Source organism: Culex pipiens, chromosome 3 (assembly GCF_016801865.2).
Source record: "Culex pipiens pallens isolate TS chromosome 3, TS_CPP_V2, whole genome shotgun sequence".
Taxonomy (NCBI): Eukaryota; Metazoa; Arthropoda; class Insecta; order Diptera; family Culicidae; genus Culex; species Culex pipiens.
The window spans coordinates 4,883,250-4,905,295 of record NC_068939.1 but is presented as its reverse complement, the minus strand read 5'-3'; the positions used below and the strand labels follow the sequence as shown (position 1 = coordinate 4,905,295).

The following is a 22,046-nucleotide window of genomic DNA, read 5'->3' as shown; positions in this document are numbered from 1 at the left end:
TTAAAGTCCACTTGACCCCTCCTTGCCTCCTCAAAAATACCTTTGGCACGGAATCGATCAGGTTGGCCTGGCCAAAAATTCGAAACGGCTTCCAAGATGACGTTCCCGAAAAAAAAAAAAATCACCCACCGAGTGCTGTCAAGCAGTGACTGAGTGACACACACAGCTACCGAGCACAGCAGGCCGAGATTTTTTTTTGCAATACACACGTGCGAAGGAGGAGAAACGCATTATCTTCCCGCGGAATCTCCGCCGGGATCACGAAATTGGGATTGACATCTGATTGGTGTCTGTTTACAAATTTGTTTGCGGGATTTTTTTTTGTGTGTTGCATAATGTGCGGTAAATCAAAACATTTGGAAATGTTTACCTATGCCAGTGGTGGCGCACACGGTGGGATATCGAGACAGTGTCTGAGTTTTGTCTGGGCAGAAAAAAAAATAACTGCTAACCAGATAATTGTTGCTTTCATCCCATTTCATTGGCTATTTTCTAAAATAAAATTGTATTTAAAAGGGTTAAATAATCCATCAATATTTTAGATGAACCCTCTGCAAGGAAACCTATAGACGAGACGAGAGCATTAGAAAGAAAAACTCTTTTTTTTAATAATGGGTTAGCTGTTTTGTCTTGTTTCATTTGACTTTGCCGCATGATAAAAAATGACATATTTGGAGATTTTCTTTGGCTCTGTTAAAGACTAAAATCCGCTATATTTTATGTTTATGATTTAAATAAATAAAAGTTCAGATTAGATGTATCGTATCGAACACAACACACATTTAACAAAACCATAAAGCGATCAGATAACCTGCGTTGAATTAACTGCAGAGACAGATTCTGTAAATGGATCACATTTCACAATATCAGCAGTGGAGGAAGGATGCGTGGACACACCGTACTAAATCAATCTGACAAAAAAATGGGGAGTGCATTTTTTAAGTGCTTTAAATCTTTCAATCGTGAAATGTATACGTTTAGTTTATCATTTGAATAGTAATAATAAAATTCAAGAATTTGAAATCCTCAATATTCAATATTAAATATTTTTAGCATTCCAGTTCCTTCTTTCAATTAAATATAAAAAATTTAGTGGATACAATTGATGTTTGTAGCCCTTTTATATTTCAAAAATGTTTTTAACTGAAAAATAAATTATATTGATTTCACTTTTTAACGTTAAATACAGATTTCAAAATGCGTTTTCAACTAAAACCAGTTAAAGGGACTAATGAAAGGGAATTTAGCTGGTTTCTCTCAAAAGTTTTGCAAAATAAGTTGTTTAAATAGTTAAAATTGTTGAAATGAATAGAAATTGGACTAATAGGCTTCCAGCTGCCAAACAAACGAGAATTTTGCCTTCTTAAAAATAATGTTTTAATAAATGGCACCAATTTTTTAGAAATTAACCAGTTAAACTTGAAAACGGAGCATTTTATTAAAAAATAAGAAAATTATTTTATTAAAAATAGGAGTATTTTAAGCTTGTAAATTTAGATTTACTTAAAAAAAACGATTTGTAAAATATTTTTGTTTTTACTATCCATATTTTTTTAAATGTATTTTTTCAAGAAAACGTATCTTTGTAAAAAAAACTTCTAGTACGCTCAAAAGTTTCCTTTTTGTTCCCTAAATCATATCGACACATTTTTTTAAATAGCATTTTCAATATGAAAAAATGAAATATTCGTATAATTTTCCGATCTTTTCGAAAACAATATTTTTATTTTTTTTAAATTAGACTAACATTTCAAAAGGGCTAAAAATTCAATATTACGCCCTTTTTGAAATAAAAGTCTTGATAAAAAAAAATTCAAGATATTGTTTTCGTTAAGATCGGAGAATTTCACGAATGTTTCATTTTTTAACATTGAAAATCGGGCAATAAGTTGCTGAACTTTTCGAAAAAAATATTTTCAGAATTGGTCACTCACGGTCACTATTTTTAAAAATCGAAAAAATGCTGAAATCAAACTTTCGGTGGCTATATCTTGAAAATGAGGCCTTATATATAAAAATCTGTAAAGAACATTTCTACATAAAAAATTAGGTAAAAAAAAATTATGCATAAAATTTCGATTTCCAAAAATCAATATTTTTTCAAAATTTCATAACTCGGTAGCAGAATTCCTCTAAAACATATCAAAAAATCTCGAAAATAAAAAAAATACGTATTTTGGGGAATTGAGTTTTTGTGAAAAAATTTTTTATTTAATTAAAAAATCTTAAAAAAAATCCGTGTTCCTTTTTTTATCGGAATAGTCCTCAACAATACCTACAACTTTACCGAAGACACCAAAATGATCAGCAAATTCATTATAAAATTACAGATTTTCGAATATTTACGTACCATTTAAAAAAAAAAATCAAAATAAAATCAAAACCATTTGTTTCCAATTTTATAAAAAGTCTAAAATTAGGAAAATAAACTTACAAGAAGAATTGCGAAACGGGAATCACGATTCTGTTCTTATCGATAAGGAGAAGCGTCATAAAATTGGTTGAGTATCTCTGCCTTAACTCATCATCATCAACGATATATTGTTCCTGGTTTATGAAGAATTGCTTGCTTGATTGAAGGAGCGAGTTTTGCATCGGCCGAGAGAGCACGCATTTTCGGGACAAGGTCTTGGCGTCGTGAATATTTTCGTTTTTTGAAGTGATTTTTCGGGATTTTTGGTCAAATTGGTTTACGGGACGATTAGTGTTGTTGTGTCGTTGAGTTGATCGTGAAATTACATTATTTTGAAGTGTTTTTGGTGTATCAGAACGTTGTGAAGTGTTCGTTTTCTGCAGTGCAAACTTGTTTTTCGAAAGGGGTTTTAGGGGTTATTTACTGAGTGTTTGACGAACGGCAGCAGACAACGAAGTTCGGAGTGGCTTAGAAATCGGAATAACATAATGGAAGTGAAAATTTTCTAGAGTTTCTGGTGTTTTATTGCAAAATTGTGAAATTTGATTTGCTATTTCCAAGATGGCGGTACGAGATGCAGTACCTCGGCTGATGAAAATTTCGGAAGAGAGAAGAGAGATATAATTTTTGCGAGAGCGGAGCATAAAAACTCCACAAGCAGGTTTACCAGTGGCCACAAAAGAGAAAAATGGAAATGTTTCTGAGTTGTGTCAGTGTGTGTGAGCGAAACATAATTGAGAGAGAGAGGGAGAGGGAGAGCTAAGGAAGAAAACATAAATTGCAGAATTTTGAGCCACTGTTATGTTGCGAGCCGTGTGTGTTGGTGTAGCTAAAGAGAAGGGAAGGAGTGTTTTTTATGCTCTCGACCTACTTGGCTTGTGTCTGTGTGAGTTCGTGCGTCTTGGATTACCGCGGGCTTGAAAACTGGAGTGAGCTGTGAGAGAGGAGCGGCCGGTGCGACGAAAGGTGACAGTTCATCGACGCTTTGTGCCAGTGTGTCAGCCACCACGCCATTACGTTTGACGGTGGTCGGTGGCGGAACTAATTCAGTGATGCCTTCTTCGCAGAATCCCGGTGAGTTTGTTCCAAGAAAAAGTTTGTTCTTTTGGTGTCATTCATCATGCATTTAACTTTAAAATTCAATAACTCAATCATAATATATTTTACTTGAAAATTAAGTAACTGAATTTTGCACTGGACAGGAAGCATAAAATACATGTAGATCTTGAATCGGTCTTGTTTCAAATTATTCGTTGATTTGTTAGTGAGTTAAATCTTTCCTCAGTCGCCTGTCTTTGATTTACTTACCATTAACTAATCCTTTAACTCCTTTAAATTTAATATTAATTTTCTTGACAGCAGCATCCGATTGCATGCCGTGAGAATAAAATACATCAATCAACTAAAATTTAGAAAAAAAAAAACTCAGTCTGTATTCTTCGCATTATTCTTAGTTTATCAAATCTTTTCCTTCTCTTTCTAAATTTAATCATAAGTTTGAAGATGTCTTGTCGTATCGAATTTCTGTTCTTTTCTTTTATAAACAAAATAAATCAAGAATCGCTTCAATATTCAGTACAGACTATAAATTTACAACACTTTAAAATATTGATAAATCAATATGTAAATTACTTACAGGATAAAATACAAAACCAGTTAGATTTCAAAAGAAATAGTTTAGGATAGTTAAAATGAAAACTTTAAATCTTATTATGTGCACTCTGAAGCCGGCTGAATGAGTTTAAATACAACAATCTAACAAAAATGCTAATTTAGCAAAAAAAAACCCCAAACAATTAAACAAACTTACATATCACCCGCAATACCTCTCGAGGTATATCCTAGGGTCTTACCTGTCTACTAACATTGAGTCCAAAACCTCCCTACAAACATCTATACCACTAAGGTGACGCAGGGATCCTTGCGCACTTTAGATAGGTGTTTACTAACATTCCTTCCGATCCCCAAAGGATAGCTTGGACCCGGCGAGGACCCCCTTATGCCCTGGGCTGTATTACACACTCATCAAAAGATGAAGACATGGTATCTCCCGTGTTGGATTATTGTTCCGGATGAGGGTCTAACACAACCAGACCAAACAGTGGGATAAGCGTTGTGGAGCCATCCGTGGATAGGGCGTCCTAAAATGCTAATGCTAATGCTAATGCTAATGCTAATTGCTTGCTTGATTGAACTTTTTTCCACTTAAAGTCTATCATTAACTGGATCTCGACACTGTCTCACTATACTGGTCAAATATTTGGTAAGGGTCTATCTTAAATAATGAAAAAAGAAAATAATATTTTTTTCAAATATTGATGGAAAATTCAGGTTGTAACATAATTAAGAAAACATATAAAAATAATCAATAATTATTGTTCAATTCTAAAGTTCTAGAGTAGTACATCAAAAGTAATCTAATATTTATGCACTTTCGCACACCCACATACGACAGTAATTTAGCATTCTACTGCTGCCGGCACCAATATTATTAGCATATTGGCAAGTGGTACATTAGCCAGCTGACACGGACACGCAAACATTTAAAGTTCCCTCCCGCGGACAACTTCGCTGAGAGAGAGCAAACTGATTTAGTGGGGTAAATTGACAATCTCAATCATGTTTTGTTCAATTTTAATTTAATTTTTTTCTGATTTTTTTAAAAACAAATAATTTTAAATTATATTTGAAAAATGTAGAAAAATACAATAAAATGATAATTATTTGACAAATCACCCCGAAGTCCATAACCATGGCTAGGAATCGACCAAAACAAACGCAATAAGTCGCGAAATTGGCAAATCAGCCTGTGTTTGTGAACTTACTCACGCGCTAAGGTTAAGCGACTTTACGTTGGGGAAGATCTCACGCGCTCAGAGGCTTGTTGGTCAGTGTTGGTTCTCCTCTCGCTCATTCTAGGTGGCGTGTTTCAGTAATACGTTGGAATTTTTATAGGAGAAGATTTTTTTTAAAGAGTTTGATAGTGCAACAATTTGTGGTGAGTATCGAAGCGCGGAATTTACGGGTGGCCCCATAATCGGTCGCGATTGATCCAAATAACTTTGGGGATGCCGCGAATTCTAGGTTAAACGTTTAGATTTATGACTTTTAATGGATGATGACGGTTGAGTCAAGCGTCGATTAAGATTTTTGGGGTGCGTGAATTGTGAAGTTGATTGCGTCAGGCGGGCTGTATTTTTTTGGCGCCGAACCGAAGTTCGTTTCGAGAGGAGTCAAAGATTGATGGGTTAAAACAGGTTTCGCGTTGTTTTTTTGTTGTATAGTTTTGAATTGCGGCAATTGCGCGTTGGGGTCTTCCGTATTTGGGTAGATTAAGTCCGGCTTGAAATTTAAGACGATTCTCTATTCATCTTATTATTTTTTTAATTTTGTGTGATTCAGATAATACGAACTCCCGTTAAATGTCTCATGCTTAAAAAGGAACAGTGTGCACAAGATTTGATTGAATTTGATAAGACAGATGCTAGATTGACCAAAAAAGGTACTAACGATCCTAAAAATAATGAATCATTTCCAATTGTCTCTTTCTCCAAGTACAATCAAAAAGTGGTCTTTATCGTTTATTACCTTCATGCTTATTTTCAGCGCGTTGACCGGCACTGATAAAGCCCAAGTCGTTCCAACACCCAGCTCAGTTTGCTGATATCACTTCGAAGAGCGACACATCGCCATGGGTTCCACAACTCGGTTACTAACGCTGCTATTCCTGGTCACAACAACCTCCGTAATTCTGCTAAATGGAGCCGATTCCGCAAGAATTCTGTGCGTCTTTCCGACCGCCAGCAAATCCCACGTGCTGGGCATGCAGGCGTTGATGAAGAACTTGGCCAAACGAGGTCACGAGGTTTGTAACGCAAGGTGATCAAGTGATCGTGTAACGAGAACCTTTCCCTTGTAGATCACCATGGTCAGTGCATTTCCGCTGTCAAAACCCGTGCAGAACTACCGGGACGTGAACGTCCCGATCGAGGCCGCCTTTGGACCGCTGATGGCCAACTTCATGCAGGGCAAAGATCGGAACATGCTGAAGGTCATGCCGGTGATCGTGGCGGCATCGCTGGACTACACCAACACTACGCTGAATTCGCCCCAGTTCCGGAAGCTGGTGGACGAGGAGCGGTTCGATCTGGCCGTGGTCGGGTGGTTCATGAACGACTACGTCGCCGGGATCGGGCAGCTGTTCAAGTGCCCTACGGTGCTGTACTTTAGCGCCGGGTTCAGCAGTATGGTCAACTTTTTCGGAAACCCAGCGGAGGTGGCCGCCGTTCCTCACATGATGCTAGGCAATAAGAATCCGATGGGCTTCCTCGATCGAGTGCAGAACACGCTGATCTACGGAGTAGATGTAGCCATAACCCAATATTTGCGCTACAAAACAAAGCCGTACTACGAGTAAGTACTGTTGACTCTGCTATCATGCGATCGGATCTGACGATCATTCCCCCTCTTTTAGCTACAACTTCCCCGAAGAGCAAGGATTCCTCCCGTACGACGAGGCCAAACGTCAAGTTTCGCTGGTGATCTTCAACTCGTACTTTACCCAAGCGGTACCCCGGCCATACCTGCCGAACGTGATCGAGGTCGGCGGCTTGCAGATCAAGCCCAAACCGGACCCCCTTCCCGCGGACATCCAGGCCTGGCTGGACGGGGCCGAGCACGGCGCGATCTTCCTGAGCTTCGGATCGAACCTGAAGAGCTCGAACCTGCGGCAGGACAAGTTCGACGCCATCTTGGCGGCCCTCTCGAAGCTCAAGCAGAGGATCATCTGGAAGTGGGACACGGACGTGATGCCCGGCAAGCCGGCCAACGTCATGATCGGCCAGTGGCTGCCGCAGGACGACATTCTGGCGCACAAGAACCTGGTGCTGTTTGTGACGCACTGCGGACTGGGTAGCGTCACAGAGTCCATGTACCACGGAGTGCCGATCGTGGGCATTCCGATGTTTGGCGATCAGGAGCACAACGCCGCCCAGGTGCTGAAGGAAGGTTGGGGCGAGGTGGTGACCTTTGAGGATCTTACCGAGGAGACGTTGAGCAGTGCGATTCGGGGTGTTTTGGGGAATGAGCAGTACCGCCAGACGGTGCAGAAGATGGCCGATCTGTACCGGGATCGACCCCAGACGGGGCTGGATCTGGCCACGTTCTGGTTGGAGTACGTGGTGCGACACAAGGGAGCGCCTCATCTGCACTACCAGGGAGCGGATTTGAACTTTTTACAGCGGAACTTGATCGACGTTTTTGCGGCGATTGGAGCTGTGCTGTACGTTGTGTTTAAGATTTTAGGATTGTTGTTTAGAACGGTGAAACGGGTGGTTTGTGGCCAGAAGAAGCCGAAGCAGAAGCGGAATTAGGGTTGGGTTTAGGAAGCATTCCTGTGTTCTTATGTAAGATTTGAGTGATTGAAGACAAGTACTTTTTAACTAAATTTAAGAAGAAAATAACCAAGTTTTTGTAAACCAGGGATTCACCAAATCATTCAAGTCATTCCAATAGAAAATAAAAGTTCAGGTTATTGTATTTTACACAATAAAACAATTCTGTTGATACACAGCAAATAAAGTAGTAATCCAGCTGCGTGTAAAAGGCCTGGGTGTAAAATAAATTTTGCATTGTTTTATGAAATTCTGTGTAATATTACACCCTGAAATATGTAGCCCATCTATATGGGAAATCTACTTGACCGAAATGTCAAGCTCAAATGTATGTATGTATGTATGTATGATCCCCATACCCGCAGGCAACTTGGTCCTGGAACACATGTGAGCGCTAGGTGAACAATTCGATCATCTTTTACTCCGTAATCTGTACACCCACGTGCATAAGTTTTTTTGCACGAATTTTAGTGCTACAAATACCGGCGCGAAGAATAAAAAGAAACCCCTTTCCCCTCCCCAAGCGCCGGAAATTTGTAGCGGGTGTAGGGACACTTTGTATAGACGCCCTTGCTCCCATCACGTCACTGAGGGTATGGAGCGACGAGAAATTAATAAGCATGCCCCCTCAGTCGAACCTTCATTAGAGAAGCAGGCAATCCACAACTCACAGCGAACGACCAAGGGAACACCCTACCGCGTATATAGTAAGATTGGCGTGGTTGGTCTTTAATGAGTTGTAAATATGTTAGAATATATGAAGAGTTGCCTGTATTAAAATGGAAAGCTCTCACCAAATGAATTAATCTTCATTTGACCGAAATGTCAAGCTCAAATATACATTTATCCTTTCCATTTTTCATCGGTCTGATGGCCGAGCGGGCTAAGGCGCCAGTCCTTACTGATGGTGCTGGGTTTGAATCCCGTCGGTTGCAACTTTTTTTTGTATACACAAAAGTTGTACACGCAGTGTGTAATATTAAGTGTCTTTTTTGACGAAGGTGATGTGCATGCTTTTGCATGCGATTTTACCATCGGATTTTTGGCTGTGTAGCTGTAATTAAACTGGTATCATCATGCATTGGGATGGCCATCTTTTTATTGTTTTTGAATGAGTAAACTAATTAAGATACCTAATGCATTTGTACATCTGAATGACTTTTAATTTCTTCTCGGCCTTATCTTTCATCGAGATGACAATTCATTTCTTGTTTTCTAATAAGTAGATTGAGACATAGATACCTAATGCACTCAAATACACAGTTAAAAAGTCATGGTAATGTTACATCTGGCAATGTGTAAATTTACATATTTTAATGTGTAATATTTTTCCAACGTTAATTGCTGTAAAATTACACAAAAATGGCAAAAAAAACACCTTTCAATTTTACACATTCCAAAATTCCACTTTATTCACTGTGTACGTTCTCCAAATCAAATAAGTATGAATACTTGAGCTCCCTCAGGATGACAAATGAAGTTTCAACGCAAATGGAAAAATTGCATAAGCATGATGTAAGCATTTGTGTGTATACAGATTCACCTGTTTTGAGTGCCGCCTATCTTTGACACTCACACTTATTTGTTGTTTTATATAATAGGAAATGTGCGCACAATAAGTTACTGATTACATTTGCCTTGGTTTGCGTGACCGGTTACTTGATAGAGACGATGCTTCCATACATGGGTTAAAATTTGAAAAATTGAATCAAATTTGTCAACCCTGCACAGTATTAAAAAAAGTTGCAAATAAGCGCGTTGAAAATTTGAAGGCTATATATTTAATTTAACATAAATGAATGTGTTAAAAAAACATATTAAACAGATGTAATTATTCCCAGTTTCTTATGTAAACCTACACATTTGTAAGGACACATAATCTTTCAGACAAATTTTGTGACAATTTTTTTTAATTTTCAGTCAAAAACTGAGAAAATTTAGATAGGTGAGGTAAAATTTTCTTCAGTTCCTAACGAAAAAAGAAAACATCATCTGTTTCTGAATGATTTCAATTTTTGCACATTAATTTGGGTAAAATTACACAAAAATTGGGTAAATTTACATCTCATCTTCTTTTTTCACTAACTACGTGAATATTGATATTTCAATTTTAAGTGTAAATTTGCCTCTTTTGCATGTAATTTAATAGAAAAATAATGTTTTAAAAAATAATTACATAGAAAAAGCTGTAATTTTACTCTATTTCTGTAATAAATGCATTTTTTTTGACAGATTATGAACAGAAAAAAAAATTATAATCAGAAACTGATAAAAATGACATGAGCGGGGTGAAACTTTTCATCTTTAATTTTAATTTTTAGCACAAATTAATGTGAGAAAATTAGTTAATCTGTTTCTAAGCGATTTCATTTTTACACTTAAATGTAAGTTAAATTACACAAAAGAGGTAAATTTACATTTCCACTTTTATTTTTTCTTATTGTGTGAAAATTGATATTTGGTTGACAGTATGTGTAAATTTATCTCTTCTATAAGTAATTGTTCCTAAATTACTGCGTAAAAAATAATTACAGAGAAAAACTGTAATTTTACCCAGTTTCTGATGTAAAGCTACACAGTTTTGGAACACAATTAGGCACATTTTGTTCCAGAAAAACTAGTGTAATTTTTAATCTGAAACTGAGCCAAACTACATAAGTGATGTGAAATTTTCATCTGTTTCTATGTGATTTAATTGTTTACTCAGTAATCTGGGTAAAATTGCATTAAAAATGCACATCTCGATATTTATTTATTTAACTTTGTAAAAATAGATAAGAAAGAATTGTTCAACAAATAACTAAAAAATAGGTATGACATTTCATGTATAAGCTTACCTATTTCTACCAAGAGGTATACAAAAGTTCACATAACATTCCACTACCAACCCACCGTCCGCGATATCATCCGACGACTCACTTCCATCGTCACAAACCGTCCAGCAACATTCATCTATCAGTTTCGCACCAACTTCGGGTGCGATCAGAGCGTTCTGTACCATGACGTTTGGCAGTTCTTCAACGGTTACGGCCGCCGCCGTAGCGGTCGTGATTTGCACCTTTCTCGCACTTCCGGGCGCGGTCCAGTCGGCCCGCATTCTGTGCGTGTTCCCGAGCCCCAGCCGATCCCACGTCCTGGTCGGGCAGGCCCTGCTGAAGGGGTTGGCCGTGCGGGGACATGAGGTAAGTTGTGAAGATCGAGTTGAGATTTTGAGGTAATTTAGAATTTTTTTTTGTAGGTCACCATGGTGAGTCCGTTCAAGCTGGCGAAGCCGGTTGCTAATTATCGGGAGGTGATCATCCCGGTGGATGACTACACCAGCAAGATGACCAAGGAGTTTTTGGAGAAGCCCCCGAACATCCTGAAGACGCTGCCGGTGATGATGATCAAGATGATGGAGACGGCCAAGCAGATGGTGAACGATCCCAAGTTTGTGGCGTTGAAAAGTGAGCAGTTTGATGTGGTGATCAATGGAGTGTTTGTGGCGGATTTCATTCTTGGGTACGGAGCGCACTTCCAGGCACCGACGGTGGTGCTTTGGACGGCGGGATTGACCAAGATTACGGCTGATTTGGTGGGGAATCCGAGGGCGGTTTCTGCTGTGCCGCACATCATGCTTGGACCTCAGGACTCAATGGTGCCGGTGGTGGCCCGGTTGAAGAACTTCATGGTCAGCTGTATCGAGAATCTTGTTGGGTTGTACTCGTGGTATCACCAGAAGGCGTTCTACGAGGAGGCCTTCCCACAAGATCGATATCCGAGCTATGACGCTGTCCGGAAGAACGTTTCTTTGGTATTGCTGAACACCCACTTCTCTCACGCCGGTCCTCGTCCATACCTGCAGAACGTGGTCGAGGTCGGTGGTCTGCAGATCAAGACCAAGCCGGACCCATTGCCGCAGGACATCCAGGAGTGGTTGGACGGTGCCGAGCACGGAGCAATCTACTTCTGTCTGGGATCGAATCTCAAATCTAAAGATCTACCGGCGGCTAAGTTGCAAGAGTTCGTGAAGAGTCTGGGCAAGCTCAAGCAACGTGTCCTGATGAAGTGGGAAGCGGACACCATTCCGAACCAACCGGCCAACGTGATGACCAAGAAGTGGCTTCCACAGGACGACATCCTGGCCCATCCCAACGTGGTCCTCTTCATCTCTCACGGAGGCCTGGGTGGAATGGCCGAGGCACGATATCACGGCGTCCCGATCCTCGGAATCCCCATCTTTGCCGAACAATCCGGCAACGTCGGGTCGATTGTCCGCGAAGGTTGGGGCTTGGAGGTAGACTACACCACCCTGACCGAGAAGCGACTGTCGAAAAAGTTGAAGCAGATCCTCACCGATCCAAGCTACCGCGCACGAGCCAAGGAAGTGTCCGTCGTGTACCGGGATCGACCCCAGTCCGCGATGGACACGGCCTGCTACTGGGTCGAGTACGTGATCCGACACAAGGGCGCCCCCCAAATGCACTACCAAGGCGCCGAACTCAACTTTTTCCAAAACGAAATGCTGGACGTGATCGCGATCATCTTTCTGGCGCTGTATCTCGTAGTTAAAGTGCTGAAATTGGCGTTCAAGGGCATCGCGCGACTGCTCTGTCGCAGACAGACCAAGCAAAAAATAAACTAACTCGCCGCTTCATTGCTTGATAAGATAAGAGATACGAGAATGTTCCACAAATAAAAATAATAAAAATCATCCTCCTCCACCTACCTCCTGCAGCGCCTTCTTGTCGATCGTCTTTGTACTCTGCAGCGTCCGGATCACATTCTTGGCTCCGTCCACCACCGCCGCCTCGATCCGTAACCGATGCCGCAGCTCGTCTATCCGGTCCTCGAGCGAGTTCTCCAACTCCCGCGGCCGCCCCTCGCCGTTCTCCTCCGCCACCTTGTTGTTCAGCTTGTTCTGGCGCACCTTCAGTATCCGCAACCGAAGGAACTCGATCTTGGCCTTGGAATCGGCCAGCATCTGGTGGGCTTCGGCGAGCAGCTTCTTGTCGCGGCCGTGGTGCCCGCTCGAGATCGACTGGATCATGTTTTCGGCGCCGTTCTTCACCTTGGTTTCGATGCTGAGCTGCTTTTCCAGCGAGACGAGCAGTTTGTCGTTGGGGGTGAGGTCGCCGCCGGACTGTTGGCCACCGACGCCCTGCGCCGATTGTGTGACGGGGGAGGGGAGCATGTCTGGAAAGGGAGAGGGGGAAAGTGTCGTTAATAAGATTTTAGGGAATATCTTTGCAAAACAATTTAACATTTTCTTGATATTTATAACGATTTCTAATATTTAAAGATAAATTACTGGAACAACCAAACCTTTAAATTTTGCCACCTAGTTTTTTGATTAGCAATCTTTAACGTTAATTCTGTTAGAATGAACTACATACATTCTATATTGTTGTAGACATTCTAATTAGGTATTCATGATCGAAGGCTGTGCTTTTTTTTTTTTAAAAAGAATATAAAGGTGGTATTACACTACCGGAAACTTGGTTTGCAAACTTGTAAAAACATAGTTCAAACAGTTTTCTTTCATCAAAACCTTATTTTGACAAGTTTGAAAACAAAGTATCTGGCAACCTTTAACAAAAATGAGTAATTTTCTACTTTTTCGCACATGATTTTTTTTGTAGTTTGTCGGTAATTTTGTCGGTTGAGTGCACCCTAAAATTTGAATTTTCAAAATATTTTTTTTAATTCTCAATTTTGGATATGCTTTGGGGTATTTAAGACATGCATCTTTTGCGCTAAAGTTTAGGATGGTGCAAAATTAGGTACCGGAGATATAATTATTTAAAAAAAGGATTTGAGAAAAATTAAAATGTTTCAAACAAAATTAAAAAAATAATATGCAAAATTTGAAAAAAAGTTTACATCTAAAATAATAAAAATTTTGATGCAAAATTAAATTTGTGGAAAATAACAGTACACATTACTTTCATGAATTATTTTTATACTACAAAAAACTGAACGTGTTTCGAAAAAAATCACTTCGAATTAGAGGTGGGCAAAACCGCTCTTTTTTAGGAGCCGCTCATTTTCGTTCGCTCATTAAAAAGAGCCGCTCTTTTGAACGGCTCTTTCGCTTTTTTTAAAAATTTGGATGAAAAGGTTTTTTTTTAATAATCGTGTGATTTTATAAGTTATTTCACATTGGACTTTTACAAATTATTTGATAAAAAAAATTCAAACTGAAAACGAGAAGATGCCTTTTAAACCATAGATCTTGGCGGGCGCTCTAAAATTCTTTGTGTAATTATGGGTATTCGGCGCCGTCGCTCCGTGCCATACTCAAACACTTAGGAGCCCAGGGCGGCGAAGTCCTTGTAGTTAAAAGGAAGACACTAGTGGTTGGTACTGACAATGGTGGCCGACAGCTATAAAGTCAACTTCGTTTTTTTTCTTGGCGGTCTCTATGTCAAGATGTCTATGTCAAGATTTTCTATTTAATATTACATTTTTTGGAAATTCAATAAATTATATTGATAACAAAAATCATGCCTTCTTGAGCCGGTTCTTGCAAAAGACCGAAGTTTAAAAAAGAACCGCGGTTCTTTTTTTGTGAGCCACGGTTTTTTCGCTCTTTTCAGTGAATCGGCTCTTTGAGCGGCTCGCTCTTTTTTGCCCACCTCTACTTCGAATTGTCTGAAACTTGAAACCGTGAACTTTATCAACAAATGTGTTGTGCCATTTTTGATAGCAAATTTTTTGTTGCATCTTAAAATTATGTTTGACAATATTTGTTTTTGCTTAACTCAAGCGCAAATCTAGAGTTTTTTCAAAAGATCCTATGAGCTTTTGTCTTTCATATGTTTATAGGACCTATTCAAAAAAAAAAAACTCTTGATATATTCTTTTTTAGTTCCAAACATATAAAAAATAAAAATAAAAAATTCATATTTTGGGAATAAATTTAGTCTTAACTAAAAACAGATTATAAATTAAAAACTGATTAGGGTGTTTTTTCAAAATCTGCTCCTTTTTTTCAAAAAACTTCAAAATTTCAATGGAAATTCAAAAGCAATCAGCTAAAATCAATTAAGAATAATTTTTGACTTGTTCGGGTCTATCAAAAATCCATACAAATTCCCCCTTTTTCTCGAGCAGTTTTTAGGTGTTAAAAATAGAAACTTATCAAAAAATATATTTTTTGTAAAAAATACCTTGAAAGAAAGCACTCATATTTTCGATTTACAGAGAACTTTTAGAAAAAAATGGGCTTAACATTGGCTTTTCTTCGCACTATATTTGTCTGTATAAGTTTTTCTTCCAGTTCATCCGATAACTTTATCTTTTTATCACATTAATCACATTAAACAAATAAGGGGAACATTAAATCTGGATTAGGTACATGTCAAAAAAGGGTAATTTTAATCCACAACATGTTTAATTTTACCATGCTTAGTTGAGGTAATATTAGACCTTCAAATTAAAAATACTTTATTCAATTGTTTACTGTGATGGTGATGTAAAATTAAGTTGTCAATTTTCAATAGGGCGTATCCTTGGATGTAAATACCTAACTCATCCCATGGGATAATCTATAAGTAGAATCTAGTGACGGTTGTAAAGGTACACATAAAAAACGGTTGTAAAGGATGGTAATATTCATCAGGGAATGGTGACAGATTTTGTGTCCAAAAAATATGTAATATAATCATCAGGAACTGGTGAACTTTCGTCAGGATCACATTTTTACACAATTTTTAGGTAATATTACTTATTTTCAACCAACCAAATTTTCAACATTCCAATTTTTGTTTGCTGCGTTAGATTCCCAGAATTTTTATATATGTTAAATATTAATTTTATATAACGAGTTGTTATTGTTAATTATTTAAACAAAGTTGATAACTTTGTACAAATCAAATTAATTAATTTGTAAACATTAACCGACACATTTTACTCTTGTTGTGTTATATCAAAAATTCGTTAATTCCCGGGAATTCCCGTGACTTTTTTAACGACCAAAACCGACCCAATCCGTTTCGGCGTGATTCATGCCGGCTCAGGTAGGACGTTTCCCCAGAATCAATTTGGCAGGTCAATTTGGCAAGCCTGAGTGTGACAGGTATTTTCGCCTCACTCACCATGAGCGAAACACGTTATTTGCTTAAAAATTCCTGGCCGGGAAACAACTCAATAATGTGCATTCCTTTCTGGACTCCATTACCGAACCGTAATATCGGAATCGCTGGCGCAATTACACAACAATTCATCCGGGCTGCATTTTGCGAACCTCCCTCAACATGCAAAAACAATGGTTATTTTGCTGTTGCATAACTTGAGCGCCTTAACTGCCGCATTGCTTATGCTCGTTCGTTCGACTTATAAGATAGAATAAACACCCTTGAGCCGGGCTAAGCTGAGAGTTGAGCCCCAGTACAACAAGAAGAAGAAGAGGGAGAGGAAATCCATTCAGTCTGTACTACAAGTGTATCTGCATATAGCAATAGTACAACATTCCATCCACCAACACCACCCCCGACGAGCAAAGTGGCTCAGCTTCCTTCAACCGAGCAGCCAAGTAAGAGCCCTTATCCAGCGTTATATCCACCTCGCGCGCAGCACGTCAACATCAGATGTCTCAATTATATTACACTTTGCAAACATATGTGAGGTGAATGAAAATAAAGCTCTTTTTCTCTCTCTTTCTCGCTCTCCGCACAATTTCTGCGGAAATTTATTCGCAAAAGTTGGTGAATCTCACGTCTTTGGAAAACTTTATTCAATTTTCACACTGTCGTCATTTGCACACACGTTCGCTGGCACCCTCGCCGGAAATGGCCTTGTGGAAAACTGTGACACAATATGCACAGGCGAAAATCTAGGGATTTTTTTCATCTAAAAACGTGATTTTTTTAATAATTCAAAATAAATTGAGGAAAAATTACATAAAATAGATGTAAATTTACAGTATAAAGATTTAACCCCTTTTTTTTACTGTGCCGGGAGCACTTTCCTCTAGTGGAATTTTCGCGGCAGTGTGCGTGTTGAAAAAAAGTTGAACTACATTTGCTGGTGTCTGAGTGAATGTGTGTGTGTGCGAGAGTCAATTCAATCAGCTTGAATAGAATTACGTGAAAAGCCACGGAAATTGGATTTTTATGCCAGCTTAAGTCAATTCAGTGTAAAATCAAATTTGTTAGCAGGAATCCTGCAAAAAATAAGTGCCGACCAGATTATATTCAGAAAATGCGAAATAGTAAGACGATAACAATTCAAGTTACATATCCAAAAAAATCTTTGAAGCAAAACATGCATTCAAAAAAAAATCAAATTATTCGCTCTACAGCATTGCCTTGGCGTTCTCGATTGCGAGATTCCTACTCGAAACTAAGTGTCCGAAGGCTTGATTGTTGAGACAATTGCAAACCTCTTTTTACACCTTAGCTTCCATCCACCCCGGGATTCGAACTGACGACCTTTGGATTGTTAGTCCAACTGCCTACCAGCGACTCCACCGAGGCAGGACCCAGGGAGACGACTCATACACCTGGACTGAGCTAACGACCTAACCTTTTTAGGTTAGTCCGGGGCCAACATTAACTTCCCGTCCGACGGAAGGCGTGATCAGACAAATCTCGTCTCGAAAAATGCCACCGGGACCGTCTGGGATCGAACCCAGGCCGACTGGGTGAGAGGCAATCACGCTTACCCCTACACCACGGTCCCGGCTGCATTAAAAAAAATAAAAAAATATAGCTCATTTTTCAAATTATTCAGCGATTCCACGTCAAACCAGCAGGATCCTCATCATAAGTGCTCTGATTTGGCTAAAATTTGGCATGGGAGTTTCTGGACCAAAATACTTAATGATTAAACCCATATTTTTTGTTTGGCGATTAAGGAGGGTCCTATCCGAAATGAGGTGGTTTAAAAAATGGCGTTTTTTGACGATTCTGGCAAAAATTAATTATTTATCTAATCTAATCTAACACAAACGCAGCCAGTCCGATGAAAGCAATGCAGTACATCCGAGAACACCCGAAAATGTATTGCAAAAAATAAAGCGGCCAGCCCTACTGCGTTGTGTCTGAGAACGTATCACATTTCACAGAATCTACAGGGGAGGAATGATGCGTGGACATACCGTACAAAACGCTCCAGTTTACAGTTTCATATGAGCAATTCTCTGAGATTTCGGTCATTCGATTTTTTCTATATTTTTTTATCCGGCTGAAACTTTTTTGGTGCCTTCGGTATGCCCAAAGAAGCCATTTTGCATCATTAGTTTGTCCATATAATTTTCCATACAAATTTGGCAGCTGTCCATACAAAAATGATATGTGAAAATTCAAAAATCTGTATCTTTTGAAGGAATTTTTTGATCGATTTGGTGTCTTCGGCAAAGTTGTAGGTATGGATATGGACTACACTGAAAAAAAATGATACACGGTAAAATTTTTTTTGTTGATTTTTTATTTAACTTTTTGTCACTAAAACTTGATTTGCAAAAAAAACACTATTTTTATTTTTTTTTATTTTTTGATATGTTTTAGAGGACATCAAATGCCAACTTTTCAGAAATTTCCAGAATGGGCAAAAAATCTTTGACCGAGTTATGATTTTTTGAATCAATACAATTTTTTCCAAAAAATCGAAATATTGGTCGCAAAAATTTTTCAATTTCACTTTTGATGTAAAATTGAATTTGCAATCAAAAAGTACTTTAGTGAAATTTTGATAAAAGGCACCGTTTTCAAGTTATAGCCATTTTTATGTAACTTTTTTCAAAATAGTCGCAGTTATTGATTTTTTTAAAATAGTGCCCATGTTTGCCCACTTTTGAAAAAAATATTTTTGAAAAGCTGAGAAAATTCTCTATATTTTGCTTTTTCGGACTTTGTTGATACGACCCTTAGTTGCTGAGATATTGCCATGCAAAGGTTTAAAAACAAGAAAATTGATGTTTTCTAAGTCTCACCCAAACAACCCACCTTTTTCTAATGTCGATATCTCAGCAACTAATGGTCTGATTTACAATGTTAAAGTATGAAACATTCGTGAAATTTTCCGATCTTTTCGAAAAAAATATTTTAATTTTCTTTAAATAAAGACTAACATATCAAAAGGGCGTAATATTGAATGGAAATTTAAACATTTTATTACTTTTTTTAAATACTGTCAAAGTTAGTAATCCGTCTGCCAATGTTTACTGATTTTATTCAGCATTAGAAAATATATAATATTCAATTGAAACAAATCAGGGGCAGTAGCGGATAGTAAAGTTATACCGTAAACCGGGGTGACTTTGATAGGATTTCAATTTGTTTTTAGAATATTTTCCAACAGGTAAGGTTTTTCTCAAGATTATTATTTTTAAAACATGTACTGGGGTAGACCACACAAAGTCCATGCACTATTTTGGCAAAAAAGTTTTTTCAATCATGTTTAGAAAAAAAATTACGTTAAAAATTCTTAGTTTTAATTCCGGGGTGACTTTGATAGTCATAGTTTTTCATGTTAAAATCATATTTTAGATGTTCAAACTTTATTTGTCCGCTAAATGTACCATCACTAAAGTAGCTGATATAGTTTTAAAGAAAAAAATCAATGTTTATATTTATTTAACTAAGTTTATAAGCTTTTTAGCAAAATACATATAAATTTTAGGAAAAATTGTTAAAAAGTCGGAATTTTGCCTGAAATTTGTAAAAAACTAGTTTTGTTTGTAAAATTATCGATTTATATTGCATTTTATACTGAATTCAAAGCACGATTCACAAGTTTTCACATTTTACATGAAATTTGTTCAACTGAAATTGCCTTTTAATTTGGAGATTTTTTTTAAATTGTGTTTTAAAAACACATATTATTTATTATTTACAAACTTTTTTAACCTTCTCCTAGTGGAAAATTGTCCAAAGAATCCGAAAATGCATTCCGATTTCCGATTAAAAATCATGTTCATTGAGAAAATCAAGACACTTTGAGAAGTTTAAAATAATGACTTTCATCAACATTTTCTTAACTATAGTTAACTAACTTTTTAAACTTGTCAAAATTTTATGAAAAGTAGTTCTTGAGGTACTTTGAACACTTCTCTACCACGGTCAGTATGTTTCTAAACCATTCCTTACGTTTTTTAATTGTACTCTTCATTTTGCGGAAAAATCGCAAACCTATCAAAGTCACCCCGGCTATCAAAGTCACCCCGTTTTACGGTATGTTGACGCAAGTAAAATTTTATTGATGCAATAACCCCAATGAAAATATTATTTCAAGTTTTCACCTCCCCTGCAAATTTTCCACAAAAAAAAAAATTGCTGGAAATTTGTTTTGAAAAAATAGTAAAATCTATGGTACCCTTTTAACAATTGTATTGCACAGAACAATTGTAACATTTATTTATGCATTTTAAATTTTGAATGTTGTCCCAAGTAACCGCGAGGCACTAAATAGCGGCATTAAATCAGCATTATATTGGCATTTAATACCAGCAAATAATGCTTCAAAACATTAAATCAGCACTTTTCCCTTGAGAAATATTTCAAGTGGCGCACAGTGATGCCGATTTAATGCCTCACCGAAAGCTCGAACAAAAAAAACTGCTTTATCGACGTCAAGGCTGGGGGAAAAAAAAGGACAGCTAGCTGCTCCACACACTTGGTGGTGGGCCTCCTTTGTTTTTTTTTCTCCTGTTGCGTGTCATGTGTGAGTGAGACACTTTGATGTTATTCTTGCATTTTCCTCGTCGATCTCCAGGATGCGCGCCAGCCAACTGATGTATTCTGAAATGAGTGTTTGTGTTGAAACTTTTAATCGATGTGGTTGATGCATCGAACAATAATGAAGACTTTCTTTCTGCTGTTTTGAGATTCTGGTTCATGGTTCTGGTTCAAAAACCCGTTGTCATTTCGTTGGACGGAAATTATTTACGAGTCACTCAGCAAATTGCGGCCAGCCAGTAAGTGCAGTACAATCAATTACGGAAAGCTTGAGGTTAATAGGGACATGTACTGGCTAACGGCTAACGGAAACTGTTTTTCCGAGGAGTGCTTGGTCCACGGTTGGCAAAATTTCACAATGTGTATCAGACTTCCGGAAAGCAGCTTATTGCTTCACCCAATCGGCGGTCGCATGATTGTGATACATGGCGGCATGAAAGTATATCAGAATCTGCATGAAAACTGTCCTCATGCATTTTTTGCGATATAGGGGTATGACATTTTTGCCCGTTACCGACAATTATCGACATTACCGACGGCAGATTGATTGTATTGCAGAAAAAAAAATCTTAACAGAACGAGTATTGAACCATCAACTTCTAGATTGCTGATCCGACACGCTACCACCGCGCCATGGCCGCTTGATGAATAGTGAGGGACAGAGCGCGAACATAATGTTCTCTCTAGAGTGTTGCTCGGGGACGCGCCAGCATTCTATGTGTTGGTGAGAACTGCAGATCGCTGACGTGTTTACACGCGGGCAAAAATGATCTATGGGTTTGCTGCAAAAAATGTAATAAAATATAACATTTTTTGCAACAAATCCACTGTTGCAGATTTTGAGATATATTTTTCGTTTGGGTGTTGTAAGAAAAGTCATTCAATTTACCAGAGAACTTTTGATAATGTCCTTTGTGCTATGGGCATATGTTTTGAAAAATTTGGCTTAATTACAGGCTGCAGTTTTCCACAAAAAAAAAATAAACAAAAAAAAAACACTTCAGTCAGCGGGAATTGAACCCAGTTCACGCAAAATTAAAACTTATGCACACTGGGGGAACTGCGCCTTAGCCCGCTCGCTTATTAGAACGGTATGACGGGAGGAGGATCAAAGTCAATAACAGCGTGTCTGGCTGAAATGATTTCCGTATCGATGGGTTACTTTGTTGATAAACATCAAATGCTTTGAAGCACATTTTCAAGGTCGTAAATGGTGATTTAATGCCAGTTGTAATGCTGCAAAGTTTTGGTACTATGAGGCATTCGCAAAGCTTATTTACTACTTCAAAACATTCGAGTGCTGATTTAGTACTGAATTAATACTTCAATTTAGTGCTTGTGGTTACTTGGGGTGATCATAAAACGATAAAAAAACGTAGAACTAACATTAGGAAAAAATGTTTTAACATTAATGCATTGTTGAAATTTTGCAAATTTGTAACTGTATTTATGTAAAAAGCATTTTGTGATACTTTAAGCTTGTTTTTTTTGGTAAATCCGATTTGTTATTGGAAATTTAGTTTATTTTCTGTTTATGTTATGTCCCTCGATTTCAACCAGAGCTGGAGGACAAAAAAATAC

The 22,046-nt window shown here is 38.0% G+C and overlaps 3 protein-coding genes across 5 annotated transcripts in view; 2 read left to right on the top strand and 1 right to left on the bottom strand.

Moving 5' to 3' along the window:
* LOC120424424 (serine/threonine-protein kinase N) overlaps positions 1–22,046 on the bottom strand; it is a 153,681-nt gene that overhangs the window by 40,342 nt on the left and 91,293 nt on the right. For all 3 annotated transcript variants that reach the window (XM_039588539.2, XM_039588538.2, XM_039588537.2), the window contains one exon: positions 12,515–12,981. In XM_039588539.2, coding sequence (XP_039444473.1) covers positions 12,515–12,981 — 467 coding nt within the window. The remainder of the gene's footprint in view (positions 1–12,514; positions 12,982–22,046) is intronic.
* LOC120424428 (UDP-glycosyltransferase UGT4-like) lies at positions 5,301–8,021 on the top strand. The gene is made up of 4 exons (XM_039588544.2): positions 5,301–5,411; positions 6,020–6,278; positions 6,333–6,826; positions 6,888–8,021. Exons 2-4 carry the CDS (start codon positions 6,105–6,107, stop codon positions 7,783–7,785), a joined length of 1,566 nt encoding a protein of 521 aa, XP_039444478.1. The 5' UTR covers positions 5,301–5,411; positions 6,020–6,104; the 3' UTR covers positions 7,786–8,021.
* On the top strand, positions 10,766–12,509 carry LOC120424426 (UDP-glucosyltransferase 2-like). The gene is made up of 2 exons (XM_039588543.2): positions 10,766–10,988; positions 11,045–12,509. The coding sequence occupies exons 1-2, from the start codon at positions 10,806–10,808 to the stop codon at positions 12,428–12,430; spliced, it is 1,569 nt and encodes a 522-aa protein (XP_039444477.1). The 5' UTR covers positions 10,766–10,805; the 3' UTR covers positions 12,431–12,509.